This window comes from Megalops cyprinoides, chromosome 10 (genome assembly GCF_013368585.1).
Source record: "Megalops cyprinoides isolate fMegCyp1 chromosome 10, fMegCyp1.pri, whole genome shotgun sequence".
NCBI lineage: Eukaryota > Metazoa > Chordata > Actinopteri > Elopiformes > Megalopidae > Megalops > Megalops cyprinoides.
The window spans coordinates 7,499,404-7,519,737 of NC_050592.1; the positions used below are offsets into that span (position 1 = coordinate 7,499,404).

At 44.0% G+C, this 20,334-nt stretch overlaps 2 protein-coding genes across 3 annotated transcripts in view; both read right to left on the reverse strand.

Moving 5' to 3' along the window:
* On the reverse strand, positions 1 to 11,197 carry ddx61 (DEAD (Asp-Glu-Ala-Asp) box helicase 61). The gene is made up of 13 exons (XM_036537930.1): positions 10,652 to 11,197; positions 10,449 to 10,512; positions 9,623 to 9,727; positions 8,867 to 8,996; positions 8,361 to 8,507; positions 7,131 to 7,225; positions 6,675 to 6,797; positions 6,353 to 6,481; positions 5,289 to 5,405; positions 4,754 to 4,817; positions 3,212 to 3,313; positions 2,579 to 2,805; positions 1 to 2,167 (listed from the first exon to the last, which is right to left on the reverse strand). Exons 1-12 carry the CDS (start codon positions 10,834 to 10,836, stop codon positions 2,582 to 2,584), a joined length of 1,485 nt encoding a protein of 494 aa, XP_036393823.1. The 5' UTR covers positions 10,837 to 11,197; the 3' UTR covers positions 1 to 2,167; positions 2,579 to 2,581.
* A 5,180-nt stretch (positions 11,198 to 16,377) lies between these two features.
* Positions 16,378 to 20,334, reverse strand: part of bcl3 (BCL3 transcription coactivator) — a 22,041-nt gene continuing 18,084 nt past the window's right edge. For both annotated transcript variants that reach the window (XM_036537919.1, XM_036537920.1), the window contains exons 6-10: positions 19,713 to 19,801; positions 19,378 to 19,455; positions 18,709 to 18,876; positions 18,180 to 18,300; positions 16,378 to 17,856 (exon numbers count right to left, since the gene is read on the reverse strand). In XM_036537919.1, coding sequence (XP_036393812.1) covers positions 17,327 to 17,856; positions 18,180 to 18,300; positions 18,709 to 18,876; positions 19,378 to 19,455; positions 19,713 to 19,801 — 986 coding nt within the window. In that variant the 3' untranslated portion in view covers positions 16,378 to 17,326. The remainder of the gene's footprint in view (positions 17,857 to 18,179; positions 18,301 to 18,708; positions 18,877 to 19,377; positions 19,456 to 19,712; positions 19,802 to 20,334) is intronic.

Here is a 20,334-nt window from a genome sequence, read left to right on the forward strand (position 1 = left end):
TGAGCTGGACTTTATTTTCTCTGAAAATGGAGGCACTGGCACAGACACATGGAGCAAAAAGCTTTGGCTATCAGCCTGTTGAACTCAGCAGCCGAACAGGCAGTATCTACTTGCACAAGACAAAAACAAAACAAAAAAAAACTAAAAAAGGAACCAGGAAAGGAGTCCAACTTTCCTCCTATATTTAGCTTATTTCAGGATAAGGGCAGGGGAGAAAAAAAAAAAAAAACTACATTACTGGTCCAAAATGATACACTGTCATTGTGATACCAACCCCCAGATTCTTTCAGGAAAAAAGAAATTTCACATTGTAAACTGCACCAGCCATTCCGGTGTCCACTGTCTGTAGCTGGTATGCATCATGTCATGTGAGTGCGTGTGTGCGCTGCTGTGTCAGGGTGCGCGTTTGTGTGCTACTATGGGAAACATAGTACTGCCTTCCCATTTCTGTGTTCTTTACCGTGCTGGTGTTGCCTGGCTGCGTGTAGTCAGACGTTTACCTTGGGTCTCGATTTAAATGCATGCCAGGTGGTTAAATTCAACCATGTGGTCCAACAGCTAACACCTTCAGTTAAAGCACCAGAGAGTACAACACAGGAAACCATGCTTCTTCCGATGTAGTGCTTGCCACTGATAGTCACACCCTACCTCTCACAGCAACAACTGTACTTGTACCATAAGATGACACCTCAAAAATGAGCCTGTCCACCTTCAAGGAAAGATCTACATCATTGCAATTCAGTATCTTTACAGGAACCAAACAAAAAAAAAAAAAAACTATTTCAGCTTTAACATCAACACTATGCTCCCTGTCATCTCAAAATTAAATGCAGCGTCCTTTTCTGTCAGACAGTAATGCACTGTACCATACCACTGTACCTTGAACAGAGAAAGTCCCTCTATCACAACTAGTCAAACATTCTGCTTGAGGTAACTGTATACTGAAGAGAATTTTTTTGCCTGTCTTAATTCGTAAAGACAGATTTGTTGAGCCTAGTGGCTACAACCTATTAAATCAAGGCTGTCCCTGAGCAATGTGCCAGTGACCAACACTCCCCTATAGCAGTGGCATCCACTGAAAATCTGCAGTCTGCATCTAGTCTTCAACCTCATTATTAACTGTTCATCTGGAGTCACTGATTGGATAGGAAGTTTGAACTGAATCACCTGCTCCACGTGTGAATGAGCCGCTTGCTGAAAGCGCTCTCCAAAAGGAACAGCACTGTCCTGAGATCAGTCTGTGCCACGTGCCGTCAGGTCCTTGCAGTGTGGGAGCGTGTGAATGAGCGATTAAGGCACTTGAGTGAACTGTGTGTGGGTGGTTAGCTGGGTGACGGGTTTCAGCACAACGGAAAGCCGGATGGCTGGTTTACTGAGCTGCCAGGCTGGATTTCGGACAGCACACAAGAGGTCAAATACGTGCCCTGCGGAATGAGCCGAAACAGATGTGCCGTGTCAGCTTCAACCTGTGCACTTGCCTATTCACTGAACACTACATGGTGCTTTCTGCACATGGGTGGTGAGTAAATATACACAGCAATGTCCTTCATAATTGATAACTGCCCTCTCTAGAGGTGTGAATAACTAGTCTGTACCTTCCTTACGTACAGGTGCAAGATGGTTATGACCTGCAGTCCACCCACCTGCATTCATCTATACAATTCTAGCACCCTCTGCTGAATATCTGCAGTTCATATTCAGCATTTTTCTTTGTTCCACTTGGGAAGGTACAGAGCTATCGGATCACGATGATTCTCAGCAAAGTCTGAAGACAACAGGTTAGTTTTCTTTATAGAGCACCGTGTCTGTACCTGTATTCCACGTGGCTTTGGTTATGTATTGCATTAACAGGCTGTAATTTCAGACCCTCCATCTGTAGTCTTTTTGGCAGAGAAATAACCTGACCTCAAAGTGTGCTGCACTCTAGAAATGTAAACTGGTTGGCTGGGTAGCCCCTGAATGTTGGTCAACTGACTGGGGGCTGGTAGCAAAACAGCTGGTCTTACAAACGTGTTGCAAATTTTGACAGACTAAAAACAAACAGAATGACCAGAGTATCTAGATGGAAAAAAAACTGGGAGGGAATGAACAATGAAAGGAAAAGGAAAAGGAGTCTGATGTCTGTGCAGAAGCAGATGTGCGTGCATAAGCCAGGTGCCTTATTCTCCTAGAAAACAGACAAGATAGCATTCAGTTAAAAATGGTGATCACACTCGTGTCCTCCTACAGCGGCGGGTCATACTTCAGTCAGAGTCTCTACTCTTTTCTCTCTCTAATCATTCGGTCAGACAATTTCAATCAGTCTGTACTCCCCCTCAAACCTTGAGCAGTCACTCACAAATAATCAGTTAATCAAGTTTCTCTGTCAGCAACTCCTAGTTTAGCAGTCTGTAATCATCACCAATTTTCCACTGGTCATATTTCTGTCCCATCTTCAACCTGTCAAGCTATCATCCAAGCTACTGTGCAAATACAGACCTCAGTTAGGCACAGGGACTAAAACAATGAGTCTTTCCTCTTCTCACTGTGCTATTCTGTCCAGCTGACTGATTTCAGCATGCCACTTTCTTTGTCTCACCAGTTATGGTCGTTGCAGCTCCCCCTGCTGGTGACCGGCGTCTCTCTCGCCCTCCTGTGCCTCGCAGTCGGGGTTGGCGGAGTGGAACTCGGCCACATACAGGCTCTTGTCGATGCTGCCAGGGATGGGCTTGATGTCGGTGACCAGTTGGTCTTCGATCGCCTTCAGGTTGAAGCGGTCCTCTGACGTGATTAGGTTGATGGCCAGACCAAGGTGGCCGAATCTCCCTGAGAAAGAGAGAGTGACGGGAGTTAGTAATTGCACGATGAAAAGTGGATGTTAGGTGACTAACAGGTGCCTGTTACCATCTGGGCCTCACTGATCAAAGAACAGGATCAATAACTGCATTAAAAAGTAGACGTCTCAAGAACTGTAATGTCTGCGATTTTAGCATTTGCTTTTCAAAGCCATATTTGTGCACATATTGATTTGCCCATTTATATTCATGTATATATTGATATATAACTAGTTGGCAAAGATAACAGTATCTATTGAACAACATGAAACCAAAGGAGGTAGAAAAAAAGACAAGGGGCCCATGAAACGACAGTAGATAGAGAGGAAGAGTGGCACTGCTGGGCTACACTCATGCAGAAGACCCTCCACAGGTGGAGCCCGAGATGCCCCCCTCACCTGATCGCCCGATGCGGTGAAGGTAAGTCTCAGCGTTTTTGGGGAAGTCAAAATTGATGACGACATTCACAGCCTGGATATCAATTCCTCTAGTGAAGAGATCTGAAAAGGGAGACAAGGAAGTGTGGACAAAAACAAATAAAACACATACAAATATGACGACTTCTTACCAAAGGACAACCATAATAACCCATTTCCCACACCTATTGAACGAACAGTTGCCCGTCAATAGACTTAAATGGTCTATTTCTTAAATGGTTTCTTAATTCTAAGAACAAAGAGCACCATGAAGGGCAACATAGAGCACTGAGGATATCTGAAACTAGCAAGCCCTGCAAACAGCCCTTTCAAAAGAGCATACCATGCTAGTGCTGTTCAGTGCACATTTCTATGTGACAAATGCCAATAATATGGGGTAATATGGGAAATGAAAACAATTTAAACACTGCTGGGCAAGAGCATTTGTCATGCAATTAAAATACAGTGCACAGTATGCAGACTTCCAATATTAGGCAAAACTGAAGTCAGAAGTGTAAGTAGATTGAGAGCCCTTGCCTATAAAATGTCTTTTTTTTGGTTATACATTTGTCAAATTGCAGTAGTTAGTACAGTAGTTTCTTCTGCAAATTAATGCTCTCTTTACTTAACAGGTTAATAGTATTTTGCACTGTGGCCCTTATTGTGCCAAATCTGTGCCATCTATGACATACGTGAGATGTCAAGTGTTTTTCTATCAAGCCCCAGCATGAGTACCAGATAGCGCAAAGACAAATTTCTATTTTATGAACTCCGTGGACAATTCAAGACTTTTGAATACCCCTTACCCAGGATAACAGAATCTAACAACAGCACTAATGCTGCCCCATTTCCTCTCTAGATGTTAGTGAAAACTTTAGAGCAGACAGTCAAAATCTTCCTGCACTACCAATGACATCACTACAGTTACTGTTCATTACTCAAGTGCTACGGCCTTACAGGAAGTCGGCCCAAAAGGGATTTCTCAACCGAGTACTGCAGCTTAGGAAATTCTTAGTCTCAAAACACACACACACACAAAACTGTTTCCTATTTGGCACATGTACGCTGAGAATGTTAGTACCATTACATGCAACCACATTGTGACGGAAGCCTTCATATAGAACACCACAGTGGCGGCATAGACCATGTCTCACACCACAAATCGACACACATCTGTTTGCAGTGAGGAAACCCAAAAGGCTGTACCTTTTGCACAACAAAAGTATGTAAAGGCAGCATTGGCACAGGCAGAAATGATCCCTCTGCAGCAAAACCCCCGGCTCTGGCTCCGATTTGGCAGCTCTGTATGTCACGAGCGCTGATTATCTACATTTCCTCCAACACACATGGAAGCTAATGCACACCGTTCGCAGGCAAAACTTGTAAAACGGTAACCAGACTGAAACACAGCAGCTGTCACCACCTACCAATAAGGCAACGGACACTGGGATGTTGAAGTATCCAGAGGAAGGCTATGAAAGTCTGCCAGCAGGTATAGCAGGTGGAACAGAATGGAATGCCTACCTGTGCACACCAGGTTCCTACACAGTCCGTTTCTGAAGTCGTGGAAAACACGGTTCCTATACTCCTGTAAATGTCACATACAAACTGGTAAGACAAGCAGAACTGAGAATATCCGATTAAAACGGAGACCAGGGTATGACTGTGTAATGGAATGTGTAATTAAAACTAAGACGGACAGGAAAAGTGAAAATCTTTTACAATCTAAGACTATTGTATGAGAGAATGGTCTAAAACCAGCATAAGTGAGAATGCGTAAGTGAGAACGTCTGATTCAAACTAAGACAAAGGAAGGTGAAAGTCTTACGACCAGGGTATGACAGAATGTCTGATTCAAACCAAGACCAGCAGGCATGAAACTAAAGACCAGTGAATGTGAAAATGTCTTCATGCTGCCGTGAATCCTTTCACTTCCTGCATCTGCTTTGCTGACTCACACAGAGCTCTGCCTTTCTACCAATCACTGCTTCCCCTTTCCTGCCTCTTTTGCTGGCTCGGGAACCTGAAGGCTCCAGGTGCGATAAGAACGAATGCTCACCTGCATCATCTTAGCGTGGATGTAGAAACAGGAGTAGCCCAGCTGGGTGATCTTCTTGGCCAGCAGCTCCACTCTTTGGGTGGAGTTACAGAAGATGATGGACTGGTTGATTTGCAACTGTAAAAATGGCAAAAGGAGCTGAGACGTGGGTTGGACGTGTGTATACAGATGTAGAGTACGCTTGGAAAAAAGCGACAAGAAACCAGATAGGAAAGTCTGTGGATGAACTAAGCTGGCTTGAAAAAGGCCTAGCATGGTAGCTAGTAGTTACTAGGGTTGCCAACTGCGGTCAACTGGCTGAAGCAAGCTTTTCAAATTGAGACCTTATCGTGCCGACAAGCGCACACCTTTCATAGCTAGTTCCGCAAGTTAGTTGATTTTGAGTCGGTCAGCTTGTTAACCAGCTGCTTGACAACTCACAGAGTACCAACATCATTACCTTGTTCCAGTTCACACCTTAGCTCAGCTAGCTAAGCCAGGAGTGCGCCACCTGGCTGAAAACAGAATTTGCTAGCCATCTTGCTTGCTAGCCCAGTTGTTCTTTTAATGAAAGACTTGTGAACAGATTTCTAAGGGAGCGCCAGAGCATGCAATTGAGGCTGAATGCATGAGAATCATGCCTGTCTCTCTCTGGCCACTGCAGCAGCCAACTTTCCAGCAAAAGACTATCGGTGGACAGCTGCAGCAGCCTGTTAGATCAGCTGCACATGACAGAATGTTCAGATTCTGTATATTCTATCCATGTTAGTCAATGAAAATTTCTGAAATCATAAATCTCAAAAAACATGCTAGCTGAATGCACTGGCCAACTTTCCAAATGCCGCTGAAAAGCAATAGGAGGCATCAGATGGAAGGATCAGGAGATCAGAAGGATCAGATGAACCAATAATAGTATGGCGGGCTATTCATGACAACAGTGCACCGAGACTGACATTCAAGCCTAGAAACATTGCATTCCCTTTCTCTGAGAGAAACATGTCAAGGAAACGCACCCCGTGTCCTTGTATTCAACACTGACTGTGAGAGCGGGTTTTTCCTTCATGAGTACGCATGAGTGTGCTCACCCTGGAGAAGAGCGTGTTGAGACAGTGCACTTTCTGCCGTTCTGTCACGTAGGCGTAGTACTGGGTGATGCCCTTCAGAGTCAGCTCGTCCATCAGGTTAATCTCATAGGGCTTCTGAAGGTGCTTGGCCTGGTGGGGACAGGGAGAGTGAGCACAGGTGGGCTAACGGGAAAAAAAAAAAAAAAAAAAAAACAGCCAGAGCAGATAACAGCCCCAGGTGGTCAAGGTTTCCTGTGTACAGCATTCAGAGCGGGGACACAGGATGCAATGATGGGGTGAAAAAGAAAGAAAGAAAGAAAGAAAGAAAAGTGCTGTCCCTCACCATGAACTTCTGCACACTGATGGGAAAGGTGGCAGAGTAGAGCAGGATCTGACGGTTCTTGGGGAGAAAGCTGATGATGTCCTCAATAAGGACCACAAAGTCCTGAGACAGGAGTTTGTCCGCCTGTAGGACACAGAAAACGAACAGTTCAACGTGGGCCCTGGCAGAGAACTTCAGTAAACCAACTCAGCCATCCCTATATGATTTAGCGCAGATGTAGTGAGAAGCAGGATGGGGGCTGAGGAGCATGCCTCCATAGCCTTTATCAGAACAGGAATCAGTCTGCATTACATGGTAAACAGCTGCTAGCACACTTTCTATTCATGGCGGAAACACTTCCTCCTGTCTCATGATAGTTGCAGTGGAGACAACAACACGTGTTTTTCTCAATAGCTCCACACAGCACTCCAGATTCAACAACAGCAGCTGTCAAACGCACACTTCGGGCCTCCTCACCTCGTCCATCACCATCATCTGGAGTCTGTCGACTTTGGCCACGCCCTTCTTGATCAGGTCCAGGATCCTGCCTGGGGTGGCTATCACCACGTGCACTGTTAAGGACATGGGGGACAGATGAAGAGTCAGGACAGGGACGGTCATCAGGACCAGGCACAATGCACAGGCCTGTGTGGGGCTCCGCAAAGCCCCACTGCACAACACACAGGCAAATCTACACCAGTAGACGAGCGTTAAATTCAGCACGATCCAAAGTACAGCACAGCTCCGGTGCCTACCCAAGCCTGTGCTGCACATTCCTGAATTACACAACCACACACTTTTGCATGGGCAAACAATACAGGACCGGTAGCACTGTGTGATAACGCCCGTCAGCACATCAAATACCAGGCCCATGCTTTAGCGTGTCCTCATGAACAACCCACACTTGCTGCATTCCTGCGGCCTGGACAGCTCACTGCAGAGAGCAGCAGCCTGGAGCTGAATGCATCATCCACATGAGTCCTACAACATAATGCCGGACTTTCTGACCTGATTTTACACCTACAGCATCCACCTGAAATAGCCTTTTTTGTAGGTACATCTGCTGCATGTAATGAACATTCATGTAAACGAACAGTATGTGTTACTACACAGCAAAGCTGCACCAATCATCTTTTCTATTGAGATATCCCACAATAAATAAAGAATGAAGCAAAAAAAAAAAAAAAAAAAAGCATGAACCACAATTATGACAACTCAATTACACAGCTGATAAATATACAGAGTCAACACCCTTGTAAACCAGTAGTATGGCATGTGGTGGACCTGCACCTGTTCATCCCCAGTACGGGATATCAACACACACCAGCTGCATAAAACCATAAAATAAGGAGCATCTGCAGGATGTGTGACACCAGAGCATTAGATTAGCTCTCACCTCAGGGAACAAGGGGATAAGACTAGTTCTCTTCTAAAGGGTCCAACACCCCACATCAGTTCTGTGTCACTGATGCATCCAATGCCATTGCTGTATTTTTATAAAAGGCTACAGGGTTGCAAATAGTACCAATAACACACGTCCTACACCGGCTCCCCGCTGTTTGTACAGGCTAAAGTCTGATGCCTGTTCAGCAGTGGAGAAAGCATTAAACCACACATGTAGCTAGCTAATGTAACCAGCCCCTGTGGCTTGCTGTGACACCCCTGTCCCTCCCCTTCCAGTATAGATGGTGATCTGTTTTCAGTTACCCGTTTCATCCAGCCTCATGATGTCGTCCCTCAGGTTAGTGCCCCCTGTGGTGGCCATGACCTTGACACCGCCCAGGTGCTTGCTGAGCTGAATGCTGATCTGGCTGACCTGCAGGGCCAGCTCTCGGGTGGGGACCATCACCAGAGCTGGAGGGAGAGAGAGGGGGAGAGAGAGAGAGAGAGAGGGTCATCAAAACACAGCGCACAAGGCACCAGAATGAGGGCGCGTGCCAACGTTTCATGGAGCCCATCCACTTCCACAGAGGGAGTACGTGGGCGTAGATGTCGGCGCCAGCAGATCTGTCCGTATGTTAGTTCCTGAATGTCTCACCACGCATTAAGTCCTTGCGGGGGTGCATCCTGTTAGGTAACTGCAAATGTGCAGTGTGTGTGCATCAGAGTGTAAATCAACACGTTGCTCTGAGCGCATGCGGTAATCGCTTGTGGTAGACCCACACAGTGACAGAGCGAGTCTGTTGGTACACTTCAGCAGCACTCTGTCTCACCTTGTATGTAGTCCTTTTTCAGGTCTATCCTCTCCAGGAGGGGGATGAGGTAGGCACCACTCTTGCCTGTGCCATTCTTGGCCCTGGCCAAAATGTCCCTGCCAGACAGAGCGATGGGAATGCTCTCCTCCTGGAGATGAACACACGGGTTAACACAAAGACACGAAAACAGGCACTTTCAAATTAAGACCAAGGTAGGTACCAAAAGGTAAAAGCGTCTGCCAAACGAATAAATGTAGCCAACTAACTTACTACTCTCGTTTCAGTTTTATGTTTTCATCTCAAATGTTCTTCTTTTTTGCTACATTGCCACATCACAATCAAGCTGATGAAGCATGATTATTCCCATGATCAAGCAACATCAATTAAGATTATGGAAATTCTTTAGTCAGATATTCCATTTCTCATGGTATAGCTGCAACATCAGCTACCTGGACCTCTAGCAAAACAATTTTGTTCAATCCATTAATGATACAAAATCAGCACTATTACTTTGCATGATCCAGACCAAAACAGAGACCTATTTCTTCCAATACCGTGCTGTCAATTACACCCGGCCATTAAAGCTAGCCATTAGCCACACTCACATCTGTAATTAAACAGGGCTGATGCCTGGGAAGGCGTGTTTCCGACAGATGAGACCGGCATACACTTCCCCATGCAAGAGGCTCAACAATGCAAAGGGTGCAAGGGACTAAAACCACGGACAGTAAGGGCCTCTGATGCCAGGAAATGAGGAGGGTCAAACTGCAGTACCTGAATAGGAGAGGGCTTCTCCCAGCCCATCTCAAAGATGCCCATCAGCAGCTCCCGTTTCAGGCAGTAGTCCTCAAACTCGTTACCTTTCGTTGCCGTCACATCCTGAGAGACGGGGAGAGGAGAGCGCTCAGCACGCAGCACAACATTTCACTAAAGTCCAGAGGTGACTGCATCATTGTATTAAGTAGTTAAATACAGCAGAGATGTGTGCAGAGACGGCATTTTTATCACCTACTAAACACTGAGGGTGCATGCTTACAACTCAACAGCTACCATATACAGGCAAGGACAACCATACAATAGGTCTACCTGTGCATCAGCAATAATTACAAATGAAAGCAATGGAAATAATTAAGATTCTAAAAGCGCTGTAGTTTTGATATTGATTGATTGTTTTCAATCAATCAAAAAAGGCAAAAATCTTGAGACCTTGAGACCATGAAGACTTACTGTATGCACAAAGCAGTTTACATGATTTTGGTTTCAACAGCTACTACAGCAACATTTGCAGAGATGTGGTTTATAATGCAAGGTACAAGTCATTAAATCGAACATTTATGGAGCACATAAATGATGTGTCCCGGACACAAATTTTGCATTTCCCACTCTGCATTTATGTGGTGGGCGGCAAGTGTTAAATAATTCCAAGATGAGCCAGCCTGGTGTCCCATTTCCACATGGATCACACCACGCTCTTAAACCCTCAAAAGCCCCAGGAGACAATGAACCATGACAGCCCTTGAAAACGCCGAAATACAGTGTTCTGAGTCACGACTGCAGTGCAGGCATGAAGCAGAGGTCCGGCGTGTTCACAGAGACTTACTGAGGTTCTGACTCGCGTGTCTTTGGGTGGGAGCTGCAGGCACTTCTTCCAGTCATCACCGAACCTGCAAACACAGACCCGAGCAGGATGACAAAGCTGCTGAAGTCTGAAGCAAGCAAGTGGGTGAGCTCACATAGAAGATATGGTGGCAGACCTTAGTCTCGGAGGAGAAAGGGAAGGCCAGCGGTTTAAGAGGGCCTCACCTGATGCCACCACTGTTCTGAGTGGCGGTCCCTCCTTTCTGATGGACACTGGGTGCCTTTCCTGCCTGAGAGCTGGCGGGTCCTGACTGAAGAGCAGCTGGCTTGGGCTGTCCTCTCAGCTGCCCGTTCTGCTTGTTCATTCCCATGACGACAGAGGCAGGGTTCTCTGTTCTTGCTGTAGCCATTTTTTTTCCTGGACACTCTTAGGCAGATACAATTAAGTTTGACCTGCCTTATTCAAAATACTCTTTTCGTTGTAGGTTTCCTTATGCTATCTTAATGCCCTGGGGTGTAAACAGTTCTAAAAAATTGAGAACTGATTTTTTTGTTTTTACTTAGTTCTGAGCTTTTGTATTCTTATAGCATTTATATACACATACAATATGTACAACGCAGACCTCTCAAAAAAAGAGAGCACCTGACACATGAACAGGTCTATGTACACATCAACTCTTCCAAACGAAGAGAAATTAGTATTTATAAGAATAAATAGATGATATACCCGTACACAATATAGAAAATTATATGTGAACGTGTATTGTGGAATATAAGTCCTGTGTCAGAACTGCTAAGGCAATTTGAACTGATTTTTTCTGAGTTCAAAAAGCTGTGATTTTTTTTTTTTTTTTTTTTTTTTTCAAAATAGTTCAAAGCTTTCGTGTTTTAATTTTCTTATCTCTGAAATATTTCTGATTACACTTCCTGCACTTAATGGTCAGCAAACTAAGCTTATGTTTATCTGCAAGTTCTCAGGTTCTTTTGATGGGTCCCTTGCTTCACAGAAAAGTTCCTCCTCTTGACAGGCGAATCGCACAAGATAAATCAACGAGCAATCATGAGTCCAAAAGCAAAATGGGGTTGACTGGTCTTGCCAACTCTTTTCACAGTGTCTCTGGCCCCTCTGACTTTCTTTCGGTCCAGCGTACGTACGGATGTCGCAGCCTGCGGCTTTCTCAATGAATTAAGCCAGCAACTCAAATCTGTCTCACCTGCCAGACGAAGGAGAAGAGTATTAGGTGACACACAGAATGCACAGACAGAAGGACAAACAGGTGGCAAAGTCACTCATGTAACTACTCAGACTAACTGCTTCAGGATGATCCAGGTCAGCTCCCACCACAGACTCTCACAGTACATTACATTACATTATTGGCATTTAGCAGACAACTCTCATGCAGAGTGACTTACATAGGTTACATTTTTTTATCCATTTATACAGCTGGATATTTACTGAGGCAATTCTGGATGAGGTACCTTGCCCAAGGGTACAACAGCAGTGCCCCAGCGGCAACCTTGAGGTTATGAGTCCTGGTCCTTATCCCTATGCTACACTACAGTCCCAAACCGGGGCAACAGGTACCACTGTAGGTACAAGCATTACTGTAAAAATACTTCCATTTTATGCAGCACATTTCCTTGTGTATGTACATGTATGGGATGCCTACAAAACAAAACAAGCTCCCTTCTTCAAAGTAAATCCCATTAACCACAAAAACGTCACAGAATTCCATGCTAAAAGTATTCAGGTACTTTGTTACACAAAATGAAATAGACCGGGTTTATTCGTGAAAATCTGGTTCTCCGTAGTGCTTACACGTTACGCGCACACGATCGCGAATACTAGTGCTAACTAATAACTTCCTGGCTAGTCGAGTAAAACGACCTTCTTGGGGAAAAAAATACATTTCAACAAAAACTGAGATGTAACTTGTTAATGTAACTGCTAGCTGAATAAGAAAGTAAACTTGCGTCACAACAATAATGCATCGTAGCTAGCTAGCAAACAAAACGGCTAACGTTAGCTAGTTGTAGGATTGCCGCCATGTTTATCTTAAAAAAAAAATCAAAGTGTTTCAGAGTGTCGAAATGTCCCAAAGTTTTTCCAACTTTGTGCGAGGCCTGGTTCTCTACTACACTCACTAGCTGGCGCGTTGTCTCACATAAACAGTGCCCAGTTAGCTATCTAAGTAACTAGTTATCCTTTACAATAAGTTTAGCTGAGCAACTGGTTAGCTCATCTAATTAATACTAACGTTGGCTAATTTAACTAGCTTGGAGATTCGTTATTCCACATCTGATTGGTTATCTTGCTCGCTGGCGAAGCGGCAAAGCATTCAAAAGAAAGACAAATGATATGACAGATGGCTAACTTCATTAACGGTACACAGGTATCCGACAGTTTAGCGACACTTAGCTCCCCAGCTAACAACATACCATTTCATACATTTCAGCCATATCGTCGCGCAGCATTTATTAGAAAGCTGAGTCTGAAGCTAACTGACATTTGGACACAAGGCAGGTGTAGAAACCAAAGGACCCTCATTTCGACATTACAACATCAACCGCATATAGTCAACATCATTAGCAAACGTATAAAAATACTACAGCGACCGATTGCTAGCTATAACCAAAATCAAATAATGGTTACGTAGACAGTTAGCTAGCTAGTTAGCCAGACTATGATCACTATACATCCAAACACAGTAAGTTAGAAAACAAATAAAATGGAAAAATTTAACTATACCTAGACGGCTAAACGTAACGTCACCTGTAGCGAGAGTAAGTTCTGAGAAACTCGTGAAACTTTCTAGATTTCGATTCAAGCCCACAGGCGCACAAACTGGCTGGCTAGCAGGCTGCCAACAAAGCGGCAAATTTACAGCAACTAGCTGGCTAGCTATGGCTAGCTAGCTACAGATGTTCTAGGTAATGATTCGACTTAGTAGCAAGCTAACCAGTTGGCTACCGGGTTAGCTGTAACGCAGTAATAAATATTAAGAGTTACCTTGCAGTGCTAGCCAACTACTTATTTAAAAAGTCCAGTCTACCGCGCACTGGCGTTAACTAGGTAGAGTCTAGTTAGCTAGCTACGCTATCGTTGCCGATAGCTAATCGCTGTGGGCTAGCTTCACTGCACGTTTAGCCAGATAGCTACAACACATTTGGTTAGCTTGCCAGCAAGATCGGTCTGTTAACTATTAAGTTTGTTTTGTTTCTCTTTGACCAAGCAAGGAATATTTACATATATATCTACCCGTTGTCGTTGTGAATGTTTTTTCGTCAGTTGTATCATTCAGTTGAGGCTTGAATTCCTTCTTTTTAAACAGGTTTCTTTTCTCTTGAAATCCACTTCGGTCAACTCCGTTCTCTATTGTCTCTTCTCTGTAGAAATTTGCAATTCAATATGGCCACCCTCTCCCTCCTTCGCTCGCTCTCACTTCGCACGTCGTGACGTAAAACGGGCGCTTTTAAAACGGTGCATGATGGGTATTATAGTTTCCATTTACTATCAGCGGAGGGCAGTATACGTCCACGGTCATATCCAGCTCGGGCTGCGAGCGGGTTTACCAAAGATATTTTTTAATTAGAGTATATTATCATTTTCAGAAAAAAGATTATGTAGGTTATACAGGTCTGTTTTTAACATATTCAGCCCTGCATTCCTCTCTATATGTGCAGCTCGGGCCCACATCAACGGCCCACTGACAACGGTCATTATTTCATTTTACATATGTCTTGATCCATTAACAGACAGGATTATGGTCTGAAAGCACACTCGCTTTAGATTAACCTCTGAGTCTATAAAGAATGATGTTTTATCAATGTGTGATTCTATAAATGAAATAATAAACAAAAAGCTTATTTTCTCCTCTCACTGTTTTCGTGTATTTTGGTGTCGTTGTGTGTGTGTTGTTGTGAAAGTAGTGACCTGATAACCTTTATTGTTAATTGTTTATTGTTATTGAAATTTTACATGCACGTCTCAAGGATATGTTCACGGGCTCTAGAGACTTCATTCAGTGGACCGTTACGTCAAAAGATTGTAGTGGTTACGTTTTACCAGCAGAGGTTTAGTCTGAGTCAAAGGGGCAATGGTCTCTTCTTGAACTTGGTATCACTTGCTCTCTGAATAGGCCTAAGACAAACTCAGCTCTACAACGATGCACTACAATAAATATTTCTAAAATTGGACACCTAAGGTTGCACTTCTGTACCTGTATTACAGAGGAGAATATACGTTTTCGAATCATTTTCTGTTCAGTTAAATTATTACATGTATATTGTTATAGACCATAATAGGATTTAGAAACAACATCTTCAGGGTATTGGAAAATATGTAACACACTATCATGGAAGATGGCAATGTAAACCATCTTTAATCATTGTATTTACTTAACTGATTTTGCTTTAGGGCACAGGAGGGACTAAAACAAATATATCAATATTGTGCTTTCTCCTTTAGTTAATTCAGCCTGAAAGCCCTTTCATTTTGTAAAATAAGGCTTGGGAATGTTTGATTAAAGCATTTAAATCTTAAAGGGCATTAATCATGTGAAATGAATAGGATGCATTGTGTTACATTTGATGACAAGAACCATAGGAAATAGGAGGTAATTGGATGAAAGTACACTCAGAATAACTTCTTCACAGTTATAAGTGCAGAGAATAACTTGCTGGTGCTTGTGGTGGAGTCAGAGGCTCTTAATCAAAATCTTCGAATTTGATGCAGTTACTCATTCTATACTGAAACCAAACAATGAGCTGAAATTAGGCAAATGGCCTGTTATAATCTTGTGTGATTTCTTTTTACAATGAATTTGCCTGGTAATATAAGAGCAGATTAACATCTCATAGCATATAGATAGCACCATGGCTTTTTTCAGTTTTGATTATCCAGCCTGTATTAGCATGCTTCAGAAAGTCAGATTTGAGTCGTGTCTAAAAATGTCCATTCTGAATTGACATTTGAGTTATACGGGGGCTGTAGAAGCAAGGCCAGAGAATTAGGGAGATACACTATATGGACAAAAGTATTTGGCCACACCTGTTTTTCAGGGTTTGGGCTAGGCCCCTTATCTCCAGTGAAGGGCAATCTTAATGCTTCAGCGTAACAAGACATTTTGGACAATGCTATGCTTCCAACTTTGTGGCAACAGTTTGGGGAAGGCCCTTTTCTATTCCAACATGACTGTGCCCCAGTGCACAAAGCAAGGACTATAAAGAAATGGTTTGATGAGTTCGGTGTGGAAGAACTTGACTGGCCCGCACAGAGCCCTGACCTCAACCCCATCGAGCACCGTTTGGATGAACTGGAACGGAGATTGCGAGCCCGGCCTTCTCGTCTAACATCAGTGCCTGACCTCATAAATGCTCTATAGAATGAATGGCCACAAATTCCCACAGAAACACTCCAAAATCTTGTGGAAAGCCTTCCAAGAAGAGTGGAAGCTGTTATAGCTGCAAAATGGGGACCAACTCCATATTAAAGTATATGTATTTGAATACAATGTCATTACAATGTAATGGTCAGGCGTCCGAATACTTTTGTCCATATAGTGTATCATTTGCAATAATGGTCTTGGAAGAGACAGAGGGGAGTGCTGGAAAAAAAGATCAGAAAGACATGGAAATATTCAGGATATAGAGGAAACAAGACACAATAGTGAATAATGCAATGGCTGACAGAGAGCAGGAGGAGCAACGGATATGTTGATCATTAACTCCCAGACAATGCAACAAAAGCCAGTTATGTAGCAAAAATATTTAATTTTCAGAAATCAGAAATATACACATATTTATAGGCACATACCAAATTAGCTACAGTGTTAAACATACATACAACACAACATGAGGAACAATGTTTTAAGAATAAAAAACGCATATACAGTATATTCCAAAAGTGGTGGAATTTGGTAGTAAAATAAATAGCAAAAAATTCCCTTCTAATCAGTTCATTTTCATCTGTCATTTTAAGGCTATGTGGACTTACATGTCTGTAGGACCTTCGTCTTTCAGACTGTAGAAATAAGACATAGACTTACATGTACATATAACGCTGTATGTGTGCCCAATATGGTCTAGTCACTACAAACACCAGTGACTGTGTGTATTTGGCATGAACTCCACCATGGTAAAACACCACATTTCATGTAAGAAGACTATTAAACCATCACAAGAGGCCATCTCATAAAAGTGGGTGACTGATAATGTTCTCTCAAGCAATTTGAAAGGAGGCCTTGTCAGATGAAACCCCTTCTCCTTTTAGGGAGCTGGTAGCACAGTATGGTTGCTATATTGCTATCAAACTCAGTTGTGTTGTTCTATGTCAATGTGTCAAAGAGACAAATATACATTTATCACAGTGGCAGGTGTCATATTGTACTTATGTACCCTTTTTAGTTGGATGTGAAAATAATTTCAGTCAGTGCATAAAGTCAAAGTGGTTTTGCAATCAAAGTTCCACGGCATTTCCTAGTGAGAAAACAAACAACATCTGGAAATTCTAAAATAAATACACAGAGCATTATCAAAATGTTCTGTTCAATGCTGTCGATACAATGGAAATATAGTGCCCTTAAATCTAGCCTACTGGACCTGTGCAATGAACACATAAGGAGGACATGCTGTTTATGCAATGTAAAGTTTTCATCCTTCAAGTCTGTCATTTTCGCCAGACCAAATCCCAAACGTTCCTGTCACATTCATTGATTTCTGGCTCAAAACTTCCTTATGATAAGTCTCTGAGCAGTCACAGTGCAAAACAAAGCCCTTTGCAAGGAATACTGTATACTAGGGTAATGTGCTCAGGGCATCACAAGTGTGAAATCCATAACATGAAGAAATCCATGAAGCGATTGGATTTTACTTCCTGTCAACCTGCACAATTCTCCCCTGTCAACTATCACCTTTGCCCCCACTGCTGATGCTCATGGTAGACGCATCTGATTGGTCACTGCTGTGGCTGGATGGACGTGATTGGCTGTGGTGAACTGGTGGGCAGTGGCTAGCCTGAGGGGGGAGGTTGGCTGGAAACAGGATATAAGGAGGCTCAGGGTAGAGTGTTCTCTGTAGGACAGGGGTGTGGTAAGGATGGTAACTGGGAATAATTGGTCCTACTTGACCATCCAAATTGGCAGACTGATAAAGGTTGCACCCTGGTAGAACCGGCAGAAGTGAGTGTGGCATTCCCTGGGCCAGTCTGGGGTCTACTGCCATGTTGGGCTGCATAAGGTGCAGTTGTTGTTCTCTTTCTTCCATCACCCCTGGAGACTTGCATCCGATCTCAGCAGATTGGCTGAGGGGAGAGCGAGTGGAAGGAGCCCTCGGTGAGTGGGAAGGACTGTGCTGAAGGGGCAGAGCCATGTTGGTTGGAGTGGCCAATGGGGAGCGATGGAGGGTGTGGTTTGGAGACTGCACAGGTGTTCCTGAGAGGAAAATTGAAAAGGCAAAGAAAATCAGGGATGGGGGAGAATCCATCATAACAGAACAACCTCACTGTTCTAGCTCTAGCTTGTTAATCTAGCTAGTTCTAGCTTGTTAATCACAACAGCAGATGAGACCCTTTCAAAAGTTGTCTGGCCACAAGATACAAGAAATGAGGCCAAAATTGGCGCAGAGTACCTATTTCTCAATATGAGTAATATGTTTAAAAACACATCCAATTTAGGTGGTCACAGCTCATTAATGACAAAACATACATAATACACATGAGTCTGTGAGCTCTTACATATGAGAAGGCTTTTCTCACCATTAACGCTGTGCTGTCGGGACTGAGGGGTGTGTCTCTGAGGGGATGGGGGATCAGATAGGGGCTCCAGAGGTTTAGGGTTCTGGCTACGTGTACCTTTCCCACGCAACACATCCGTCACCTTGTAAGAAAGAGAAAGGTTAGTATAGACATAAAAGGCCGGCTGGGCACTTCCCTCACAACAGTGCAAGGGCATTGCGAAAACATTGTGCTGTTACTGCACTAAGAGAAGTGACTGACAACGGGAGACTAAGACCGAGGACATGCAGTTGCAAGTTTCAGCCTTTAGAGGGAAGCATTTCCAAAAAATAAAATGAAAAAAGTCTCCGCAGACCTAGTATGCCCAGACAAAAATGTACACAGGAGAATGTAATCTCTAAATGCCCAATCATAATGAAATTACATTGATACAAATTAATTCCCACATTTTCTACGTCTTTTAGTGCTAATGCCACCTTCTCACCATTGGCTTCCCATTATTATCCCAATCGTTACCCCTCATGCCCTTTGGCCACGCTCCAGGATTCACCTTCTTGTTCTTGGCCACCATGAGGGCGGTGTCGTTGTGGTAGTTCTTCAGGCTGCTGTCGGCCCCGTTCCGCAGCAGAATGCGCACTGCCTCCACCTGCCCCCGACCGCAGGCACTGTGGAGGGCCGTGTTCCCACTGTAGGACTGGGCGTTCACGTTGCAGCCGTTCTGCGGGAGAACCGGGAGAAAGGGCCGGTTAACGAGAGCTGTCCACGCTGCTGCCATTCTGATTGTGGCAACGCACCAACTGGAGACCATTTTGACAAGCTGAGCATCTTCCAGTCTACACACAGATTTACATGGCATTCACCAAAATATAAACATAAAGGAGAGTTGGTTTAATTCAGTCCACATACTATATAAAGAAATAACAGAGGGACTTTAATGCACACAATTAGACAATACATTAACAGAATAGTAAGCGTGGACGGGCCAGGTAGAGACTGCTGAGGGACAGTGGGGGTGGTTGACAGACAGAACAGAGCAAAAGTGGGGAAGGGCTCTTCCATACAGGGCTGGCAACTTGCCTCTCATACAGAAAACCTGAGTCACGCATCCAGACCGCAGAGACTCTAGCCACTAACATCCGGAAAAGAGCGCAGCCAAACACATGCAGGCACACACGCGTACGCATGCATGCTGAGGGTATCTCATGCAGCGTGGCCCTACCTCGATAAGGAAGCCGATCATCTCCATGTTGTTGTTTTCCACAGCGTGAATGAGGGGGCTGCGACCACTTTTTATATCCTGCAGAGAGAGGGGGGGGAATTTAGTGAGGCACGGACATCCCGATTGGACATTACTGGCATGGACAAACAAGCGCCACAGATGCGGAGAGGCATATAAACCGTAGGGAAGCTATTGATGAAATCGCAAGAGCGAGACAACATACAGACATGAACAACAAGCATGAAACATGAAAACGTAAGAAATGAAAGAAAAAGAAAGGCGAAACAGGAAACGAGAGCAGGAGAACCAGGAACGGAGGCAGATGAGGGACTGACCACAGCGTCAATGTTTGCCCCTCTCTCTAGCAGCAGGCGGACCAGCTCCTTGTTCCCGTTGTGGACAGCCAGGTGGAGGGGGGTCAGACCTGAGGAGGTGGGGTGAAAGACAGGCATACCAAATGACTGACTGAAGACTTCAAATGCTAGCTTTTATTATACTGAAATACAGGGTGGTTCTGTGCCTAAAAAACAAGAAATGAGAAGAAACACATACTTCTACACATGCACACACACACAGGCATGCATACACACATATGCATACTTTCAAGCATGCATGCATGCACACACACATACACACACACACACGCACATCGTTGCAAATCTTACTATATTAGTTGCTTAGCAGATGGCCATACCTAAGGTGACTCACATAGGTTAAACAGGGATAAATACAGGATATATACTGAAGCAATTCAGGATGAGTGAGTGAGTGTCTCGGTCAAGGATGCTACAGCAGTGGCACATTGTATCCTTATGGTTACAAATCTAAATTGCTGTTCACTACCTCACCCTGCTGCCCTCAGAAGGGATCATATAAAATGACTCTTAGCCTGCTAAGGATGTCTGGGCCTTTCCATGTGGCCAGTTCACTTCAGTGCTGACTAAGCTGAGGCCCCTC

Excerpts from the sequence above, each read along its gene's own strand:
- ddx61 (XM_036537930.1), bottom strand. The coding sequence starts at position 10,836 with ATGGCTACAGCAAGAACAGAGAACCCTGCCTCTGTCGTCATGGGAATG. Across the intron at positions 9,728-10,448 it reads ACACGCGAGTCAGAACCTCA|GATGTGACGGCAACGAAAGG; the intron begins GTAAGTCTCTGT and ends CCCGTCTCTCAG. Across the intron at positions 3,314-4,753 it reads TAGGAACCTGGTGTGCACAG|ATCTCTTCACTAGAGGAATT; the intron begins GTAGGCATTCCA and ends CTCCCTTTTCAG.